The sequence below is a fragment of the Sinocyclocheilus rhinocerous genome, unplaced genomic scaffold (assembly GCF_001515625.1).
Source record: "Sinocyclocheilus rhinocerous isolate Xijiao unplaced genomic scaffold, SAMN03320098_v1.1 scaffold968, whole genome shotgun sequence".
NCBI classification, from domain to species: Eukaryota; Metazoa; Chordata; class Actinopteri; order Cypriniformes; family Cyprinidae; genus Sinocyclocheilus; species Sinocyclocheilus rhinocerous.
Genome location: NW_015662082.1, coordinates 213,329 through 223,086, shown reverse-complemented (window position 1 = coordinate 223,086; position 9,758 = coordinate 213,329). Strand labels below are relative to the sequence as shown.

The 9,758-nt window shown below is 36.3% G+C and overlaps 2 protein-coding genes across 2 annotated transcripts in view; both read right to left on the bottom strand.

The window, feature by feature from the left end:
* The window catches only part of LOC107727448 (fructose-1,6-bisphosphatase isozyme 2-like), an 8,692-nt gene extending 4,258 nt beyond the window's left edge, over positions 1-4,434 (bottom strand). Inside the window, exons 1-5 of the mRNA XM_016537323.1 lie at positions 3,878-4,434; positions 3,079-3,241; positions 2,247-2,339; positions 1,492-1,632; positions 255-392 (exon numbers count right to left, since the gene is read on the bottom strand). Of these exons, the coding sequence (XP_016392809.1) occupies positions 255-392; positions 1,492-1,632; positions 2,247-2,339; positions 3,079-3,241; positions 3,878-4,050 (708 nt within the window). The 5' untranslated portion in view covers positions 4,051-4,434. The remainder of the gene's footprint in view (positions 1-254; positions 393-1,491; positions 1,633-2,246; positions 2,340-3,078; positions 3,242-3,877) is intronic.
* Positions 4,435-5,161: 727 nt separating this feature from the next.
* Positions 5,162-9,758, bottom strand: LOC107727435 (fructose-1,6-bisphosphatase 1-like). Its single transcript, XM_016537304.1, has 8 exons — positions 9,425-9,758; positions 8,388-8,550; positions 7,389-7,481; positions 7,150-7,290; positions 6,696-6,833; positions 6,384-6,503; positions 5,304-5,498; positions 5,162-5,203 (listed from the first exon to the last, which is right to left on the bottom strand). Exons 1-8 carry the CDS (start codon positions 9,592-9,594, stop codon positions 5,162-5,164), a joined length of 1,062 nt encoding a protein of 353 aa, XP_016392790.1. The 5' UTR covers positions 9,595-9,758.

Genomic DNA, 9,758 nt, shown 5'->3' with positions numbered 1-9,758 from the left:
ACCAGCAAAGGACCAGCTTAAACCAGCAAAGGACCAGTTTAAACCAGCAAAGGACCAGCATAAACCAGCAAATGACCAGCTTAAACCAGCATCCCAGCGTCAAAACATACCTAACCAGCATATGCTGTTTTTTTCAACAGGGGGTGCTGTGATCTTACAGTCACATTTAGGTAAAAAAAAAACATTTTGTCAATAAAAACAGACAAAGCAATATAACTGGGCTAGTTTGGATAATGTCTCTGTACAGAACCCACCTCTGGGTATTTCTTGTGCTTTAAATAATCATTCACTGCCGGTTCAAAGTACTTAGCATAGCCCTCGTTGATACTGTAAGTCTTCCCCTTTTTCTTGATCTTCACATTTCTGTCTGTCAGAATGAATTCTCCAATTGCCTGAAGAAGAGGAACATAAAAAATAAATCATGTTCTCATGAGCAAATGTCACACACTGACATACAAATGTAGGCTACTATGATAATGTACTCTTTTATATTCGGTTACTCTGTAATAAAACAGAGTAACTGAATATAAAAGGGCCAAAGATGAGGAATCAAAACTAGTTCACTGCAGCCACAAAACATTCAAGACTTTCATTCGAAATTGAAAAAAGAAGTGAAGCATCCCTTTCAGTGTAAAAAAATATAAAAAGTCAAACCATAAACAGAAGTGAAACATACGACGTGTTATAAAGTATAGAATGTCTCACAGTTTACTACATAGCTATTTTTGGCAATATTATGTTTGGCATAGCCTATGTGCACTTTGTTCATATAGTTGTGAATAAACTGTAAATGATTCACTTGAATCGTCCAAAGTGTCTTCAATAAACTGCTTTCTAGTACTTTGAAATATTGTGACCATAAAACCCTGATCTCAGAACAGCCTAGATGCTCTAACATTCAGGTTGTAAAGTTAGGGGCCGGTTGCATGATGATCACACTGCACCCAGTCGCTCTCAAGGCTTGTGCAGAGTAACATGAATCAGTTAGATATGCTGAGTCTATGTTCCAGTTCAGAAAACAGAACATGAATTCCTGCTGAGGAAGTTGCTCTTCACTTTCCAGCATGTAACGTGTGTAAACGTCAGCTGATGCTGAGCACAGCCATGCAGTCATGCAAACTTCTGACCTGCATTATTCAGACTCACACTTTGTTTTAAACAGGCCTGCTAAGCAACATTTCCTGTTCTGTCGCAACATGTCATGAACATGTGAGTATGTTAGCTCGATCACATGAGGAACACCGTAAATCAGTGTGCATTCAACGGTTTAAGTTTGTGCTGTGTGTTGAAAAAAACAGCATATGCTAAACGTAGATTGGCCCAATTTTAATCAGAAAAGTGAGACTGATTATCTCTTGGCTAACTGCTAGTGGTCAAACTATTTCTTAAGACACAGTCTTTACATAGTGGCTATGTTTATGCAACCAACCCCCTGATGTTATTATTCATTCCTAATCGATCATTTCAGCAGATTTAACTGTTTGTGCTCACTGGATCCAGCATGAAGAAGTTAACTCCAGCTCCTGTACTGAGAGCCACTAGCGTTGCGCTGCCGTAAAGAGCGTAACCCGCGCACACGATCTGATTGCCCGGCTGTAGGGCGTCCTTGTCTGTCGGTTCTCCTTCTGAGGTCTGAAACAGGAGAAATAACAGAGTCAGCCGTCTGCCACTGGAGCCTCAGAAAAACACAAGATGTCAATCAAAAACTATTCAAATGTCTGTTGTGACACATCTTGATTGCATGTTTTTTATTGATATAATGCAAATTTAAAAATAACAGTTAAAGCAAATAAAATTGTACACACGTCAACATTCAACAAACCCAACGACGCCATCTAGATTGCATTTTTGTTACTGCAGTTTTGTATTTCTAACCATGATGAAAGATATAAAGCACAATGAACAAAACAATAAACTAATAAGATCATCAGCTGTGCCGTTGCTATTAGTTACACTCTAGTGCACGTAATAAAATTAAATTAAAAGTTAAATTGAATTTATTGCTTAGCCAATATTTGTCATCAGGCAGGTCAATGCAGTCAGCTACCTCGTCAATCTGCATGGGAAAGTAGCACAAGAACACCAAACATCAAACCAATCCTTTTCACACACACATGACAGAAAGCTTACACGAAAATTAATTCTGTTATATCATTATTATTTTTTTGTTTGCTTGCATGCATGCAAAAGTACACAAAATGCAACTCCAAACATCTTGCAGCAACTAATGCCGTCCAAACACTCACTCTTTTGTAGATGGCAAAGATGGTGCCTATGGGGGCCAAACAGTCAATGTTGGAGGAGCCATCCAGAGGATCGAAACAGACTACATACTTCCCCTATGATAAACAACAGATTCAACTGAGTATGCAGCTGAAATCAGAAGTACAGCGACCTCATGGGGTAATTATCTAAATTAACTCTAATAAAAATGCATTAGCAAAGAGGTGCTACATTAGCCTGACACAAATATTTACATAGCAGCCATAATTCATTTGAAACTAAATGGACGTTTCTTAGGTTTTATTTATTTATTCCAGACTTGTAATTTTATGTTAAGTACCTGACTCTTAAAGTTTCCCTTCATTTAACACATTGTAATTTTGATTGATGTGTGATGTAAACTGCCAGGAATTTTAAGACAGTTTTCTAAATATCAGAAATATATGTATGTATATATATATATATATACATACGTTATTGCCTTTTAAGCAAACAAATTTTAAGCCAAAATTATTCTCTTTTATATAATAACCATGTTTTTAAAAAGTAGTTCCATTTAATCATAAGCACCAATTGTCATATGCTTAATATTTACCGGAACTCCAATTCATATACATTCTTTTTCTTGTACCTTTGGTTCATTCATAACGCATTTATAAACACATCATGTGTTCAAAATTAATATATGAAGAGCAACATAAACGTCTTTGCTTATTTGTGGACAGAAAGATCATCCTACAGGTTTGAAATGACATAAGGGTGAGTAAATAATGACAGAATTTAAATTTTTGGATGAACTTTAACAATGAATATTCAAAAAGTATTCATAAGCAAGACTATTGAGAATGATTATACTCTTTTCTCAGCAGGTGTGTAGATGGCATCCTTGTTCTCCTCAGAAACCATCAGACAGGTGCCATAAGAGGCCCGCAGCATATTTATGATCAGATCATTGGAAAGCACATCCAGCTTCTTCTGCTCATCGCCTGTGACGTTCACCTGTCCCGCAAGGCCTTGACTGTGTTCAGTGAAACCAGAACATACTAATATTATTAAAAAGCAGCTACTGAGGTTCAGTTGCAAAAACAGTGATAAAATGGTGAACTGGAAAAACGGTGTAATGGTGTACGATTTTTTTCACTTATAAATTGCTATTAAAATTGACAAATAATTAAAGAAATGGTAAGTAGAAAGACTGAAATAGTATTTTCTTCTAAAATGTACACCAACAATCTTTGTTTTATAAACTTTAACAAATATTTTTTAAAGTGTGATATTTCCTTATTCTTAAATAGCGCTGCCATGAGAATCAGATTAGTAAATTAGAAATTAGCAGCCTTAAATGTAATGAATCATCTCTATTTTTTTATTATTATGATGATATTATATTAATAGTATTTCTTTACAAAGACAACTACATTACTAACTAAAAGAGTTTATTGCTTAACTACCCATACTAGAACTGTAACTTAAACGAGGACTTTCTCAAAAACCATAACTATGTCTATTTGATCTCGCATTTGTATTTGATCATTGGCTGAACTGAAAGAACTTTCGCCCGCTTCTATTTCATACAGTCACAGCATGTTTTGAAAACACAGTTACAGTAAAACATGTTCATTCAAATAATGCTAAATAATTCTATGAAACTTACAGGTGAACGAGTCCGGCTTTCCTGACAGCAGATGAAATAGCTTTAATAGCTGTTAACATGGAGTTAATGAGCTGTGTGAGTTCTCCGGTGGCCCCCTTCGCCTGCCGCCCCATCTCCATGACAAAACGTGTGAGGGTCCATACGTCCACATCAAAAACCGACTGATCCGACATCCTCACGGTGTCCGAGTGTACAAGCAGTTGGACAGGCAGAGACTAACTGTAGAGCCACTAGGCAGTCCTTTTACATATACTGTGAGTGGATGAAGGCCAAGGTTATATTGGTGAAGCAGATCAAGTAACACAAGTGACAGTAGAGTAGTCTGAATGCTAGTAGAGCCAGAGCTCAAAGGGCCCAACTTATAAAGCATGTTCCTTGGCTCTCAGCTAATTATTTATGTCCACTATTGACACGTGACACATACTCAGGAGTCAAAAGGTCATGGGTCACGAAGCAAAGCTCACAATTGTTTATGACAATCATGTCCCAGCGAATACTGGAGGTCTGTTAAATGGATCTCATTAATAATATTGCATATTTATTTATATGTAAATGTGTCCCTTATAACTCAAAATCAAACCTGTAAGCATGACTAAACACATCAAAAGTGTTTTAAGAAAATGAATATACAGCATGCTGCTTATGCATTATATTTGATTCACAGCACTGAAAAGTGCACTTAACATGCTTTCTGAGAACTTCATTTAAATTGTAATCCTCAACAAGCAGTGTTTATGCAATACATTTAAGCAATGGTACAGACGTCGCTCTCCAGATTTGACAGGTTGGCCAACGCGTTTCCAAACAAGCACTCAATCTATTGCCTCTTGCTCTTATTGCCTTAAATGTGAGTGCCTCCAAAATAATAAACTTATTAGCATCAGAACTTTCCAGACAACATTTCTCTCACAGAAGAAAAGCTGAGGACTCCAAAAGAGGAGAGATCACTGAACACAGGGAAGCATTTCTCTGATCATTTCTATACTCAAACTGAGCATAGCATGTTTCTACTGTACTATGCTACAAATAATTATCATAAGATTTTTTTTAAATGAGAGTATAATTTATAAACAGATATGCATGCACATATTTTGACCAAGGTCATGTACAGCAACACCCCAAAATGTGTCTCAAATGTCAGCAGGGCTCTACTGGCCTTTACAGAAAAGGTCATCTGCTCTTCATTTGGTTGCTTGAACTTGTTGTACAGTATGTCCTGTATTAAAATCTCTGGTTATATAGGAAAATATTACTGTATGATGAAGGAAACGTAGCATTTTTCATTCACAAGTGCTGTGTTCTCAGAGGCTTACTGAAATGTGCACACTGTAAAGAAATTCAGAAGTTGTAATGTTTAGTGTTTGGACATTATAAATCATAAATCAAAACATCTACATAATGTATGAGCTGTTAACAGAGCACACACATATCTCAGAAAGGCTCTGGTTTTGTCAAGAACTTTATTCACAGCTTCCCTCAATAGGGTGCAATAGACCACGGGTACCCGCTGATGGAGGCTCTCGGGCTGGATGTCCAGGATGTTGGTGGTCCCTGTGGTGGCCATCCCTCCGGCCTGCTCCATGATGAAGGCCATGGGGTTGCACTCATAGAGCAGTCTGAGCTGAAGAGGGAAGAACACAGATGAAGTTTTACAACTCTCTACCAGCCTCCTACCATATTTACTCAAGAACATCTAGTTAGGGCGCTACAGCTCCCTCTACAGGCCTTTTTGTGCATGTGACGATCAAGTCACACATTTTTTGAGTATACAGTTAAAAGCTTTCTCACCAAGGTATTTGAATTATGATATTGTGAAATGATAGCATGGCACAACTGTTATTACACAAGTATCTACAATGTAACCGTAACAGATCCGTTTTCAGCTCAGGTCTTCTGGATAAGAGGGAGTAAACATTGACACACCTGTAGATGTGACACCAAACAAAAGAACTGGAGCGAAGGTCATATATATACTTTTCATGTCTTCACTTCATTCATGTATTTCTTTGAATAGTACAGTGTCCCTAAAACATTATGGACTCTTTTAAGTGAATATATGAACGTTATTAAATTAATTAAACAATACATTACATATAAAATACTACATACTGTATAGCCATAGTGGATCATGTGACAAACTACACCTGTGGTTATAACTCTGTGGTTACTTGAGAAGAATTCCTTGGAACCAGTTAGTTAAAACCAACTGCAAAATGGCTCAGAAAAGTTAAGTTAATTCTAGTCTAGCATTCGCTAGCAGGTGCCACCATTTATTTATCTAATGCATTCAGACATTTTTAAGTGTCCAAATACTTCTTTGGGCTGCTGAATAAGACTTTTATCAAGCAACAACTAAGACCTGAGTAACAATTGTATGTGAAAATAATAATAATAAACTTTTAGGACAGGCTGTTAGTTGTTATGCTGTCCATTAACAGTACAATAAATGTATTGGCATTCATATACGCAAAGTCATGTGAATGTAAACAGTGTTTAGATGAAGTACCTTTCCTTTGGGGCTCTTCACATTTGCAGGGTAAAGGAAGATTCCTCCGTAAACAAGTGTTCGATGCACATCTGCCACCATTGAGCCTACATAACGGGCTCCATAGGGTGCACTGCCATCCTGAACACATTTTAATAGTCATACTCTAGTAGCTGGATATTATAATATTATTAATATTTATTTTTCTGATGTACCATGCATTTGATTATGCAAATGTGATTGAGGTCTATTTGAAATGTGTGCGTTTGTTCAGCTTTTATAATGATTTGATTAGTTTTAAGTGGAAAAAGTTTATTTAATTGCATACTGAACCTCCGGAAACTTTTTCTTCTGCAGGTACTCTGTGACAGCAGGATCAAAATAAAGGGCATAACCTTCATTCAGACTGTAGATCTTGCCTTTCTTCTTAATCTTCACATCTCTGTCAACCAGAATGAACTCGCCAATAGCCTGATGTTACAATAAATAACACAATAAATTAATGAATGCATGGCTTATTTAGAAGAAGAAGAAGAAGACACATTTACAGTAACATACTTCTTTAAAAAAAGTCGGGAGTCATTAAAAAAATTTAACTACTATGCTGTTTCATACTATTCCTCCTAGCTTTATGAATCATATCATTTCAAGCTACAAATGATTTACTACACAAAATGATATTCTTAGTTTGCTTTGTGTTGACTGAATAAACTGTACCGAATGATTCACTGCTAAATGATCCCACAATTGATAACTGTGCAAGTTATGTAGAGTAAAACTGACTCACTGGATCTAACATGAAGCAGTTGACTCCCTGACCAGTGGAGAGGACAATCATGGTGGCACTGCCATATAGTGCATATCCAGCAGCCACTATGTTTCTGCCAGGTTGCAGGGCATCCTTCTCAGACGGGTCGCTGTCTGTGCACTTTGAACAGAGCAATCATTAAAGTGTGTTCACGTTGGAAACCACATGGACTGTCATGGCTGTATACCTGCAAATCTATTAAAAATATGCATTCATACCTTCCTGTAGATGGCAAAGATGGTCCCAATTGAAGCAAGACAGTCAATATTGGATGAACCATCAAGAGGGTCAAAGCAAACCACGTATTTACCCTTGAAGACATGGTAGAAGCTTTGTTAATTAAACATTACTAAAGTAGTGGTGCATCTTGACTTTCATAACAGTCATTTAATGATTAATGATGATGTTGCTCCTATTCCGCCAAGACCAAATACATTAACATTGTCATGTACATTACCATGCCAATCCCTCCGAGAGTTGTCATGACAGAAATGAGGATATTTGACCTTTCCAAAACTTTCCTACACTCAACTCCTAATTCAATCTTCACTCATCCTTAAAACAATATATATTTATGCCTAGCTTATGTCTGATTTTAAGTCATTGAGGGTTCACAAAGCTTTTGACTAATATATTTCCAAGGCTTTTTCAGTTATTCATGATTACTGCATAAGGATTTGTTTTTAATTATTTTATAAAAGACATTTTCTAGAGCTGAAAGCTAGAAACATTTATATTCAAAATTAAATTTCCATTACTTTTTAAGTTTTTACTAACTTCTGTGTAATATCCAGGACTGGAAAAGGCCTTTTTAAAATTTCCTGAATATCCAGGTTTTCTCTGACAATATGAACCCTACTACATCTTAGCACATGTCTCTCGTCGTCCTTTCCTTAGATGTCAGATTAGATTCAGGATGGATTTCTGGCCAACAATGCAGACAAAGTTCTGAATTTCACTATATGTACAAATTAAGATCTAATCTCAGTTGCTGAAATCAGTTGGAGTCACGTGACTAGCTCTCCATGCTCTGCACAGGGAAGGCAAGTCTATCTGGAAACACACACTTTTCCATTCTTGGAATCAAAGTTAATGTAAGTCTGAGTTTTGGCAAACACTTTAAACAATACATATCTTGATTAAATGGTTTGGAGTAATTAAACACTTAAAGTAGTTCTTCCTCAGACAGCATGTATAACGCCTCATGCAGTTCTTACCCGTCTATCTGGCTCCACAATGATTGCGTTTTCATGTTCCTCAGTGACCAGTACACATGAGGTGAATGAGGATTTGATCATGTTTATGACGAGGTCATTGGTAAGGATGTCCAGCTTCTTAACCTGGTCACCTGTCACATTGGTACTTCCAGCAATGCCATACCTGCCAGACATTTTCCAAAGTCATGCGTTAAATCATATCACAGGGACGGAATAGATTCTTTTAAGTTATTGTTTCTCAATGCTTGTTCATAGAATTAATAAAGCAATATCACACTTACTGTACAACAGCACTGTTTGCATAAATAACCTGTATATACTGAATAATTAACAAACTGATATAAAATGCTTCATTTAAATGAAAGGCCATAGAATTATACCAACTTTTAAAAAATTATTATTATTAGTATAACTTTTTTTTTTTTTACTACTGGCATTTCCCAACACCACCATGTCAACATGACTCAGTTTCAAAAACAATATGATCTAGCAAAATGAGTAAATGAGTAACTGTACAAGAAAACCACATTTTTCATCAAAATTAGGTACATTTATATAAGAAACACTAAGGTAGATTGTTAAACATGGCAAGCAAATGTCAAGATCATATTTCACTCAAAAAAGAAAAAAAAGAAAAAAAAAATTTTTGTAGAAAGAAAAGAAACTTACATTGAGAACCCATTTGATGCATTGTGACATTATTTTCAGGACAATTTAGCGTATTTTGCCTAATTCTCATTATCATATGCATCCTGATGTTTTATTTATTGCCATTATTTTCAATGAGGATTCTCATTGCTTATTTTTTTAAAATAAAAAACTATATACAATAAAATTACAATAAATGCACCAATGATATACACATTTTATCATGAAATAAATAAATAAATAAATATTTCTTTATTGATAAATTATTTTGGACCTGGACATTTTTTTGACACGTTTCTTGTTTTAAAATAAAACAAATAGATTAGTTTTGCAGCTAATGTTTTTGCATCCCAAACTTTATGGAGTCCCAATCGACCGTGCATACTCACAGGTGCGCGATACCTGCTTTCCTGACAGCGCTCGAGATGGCTTTTACAGCCGTGCACATCGCGTTCAGGAGTGTTGTCAGCTCGCCCGTGCCTTTGGCTTTTCTGCCCTGTTCAAGCAGAAATCTCGTCAAAGTCACAACATTAGTGTCGAAAGAACCCCGGTCTGACATGACTGCAGATTTCAAGATTATTGCTGATGTAAAAATCTCGCTGTTGTATAAAATATGTCTAATTCGTACAACTCATTCTCTCGCGGAAACAAAAATATGAAGGCGGAAATACTGCGGAAAGGGGTGTATGGAGAGCTAAACCAATGAGAAGTGCACAGTGTGAC

Coding starts and splice junctions, on each gene's coding strand:
- LOC107727435 (XM_016537304.1), bottom strand. CDS start 9,594: ATGTCAGACCGGGGTTCTTTCGACACTAATGTTGTGACTTTGACGAGA. Junction 7,482..8,387: donor TTGTGGAGCCAGATAGACGG/GTAAGAACTGCA, acceptor CATGTCTTCAAG/GGTAAATACGTGGTTTGCTT. Junction 6,504..6,695: donor AGAAGAAAAAGTTTCCGGAG/GTTCAGTATGCA, acceptor AAATGTGTTCAG/GATGGCAGTGCACCCTATGG.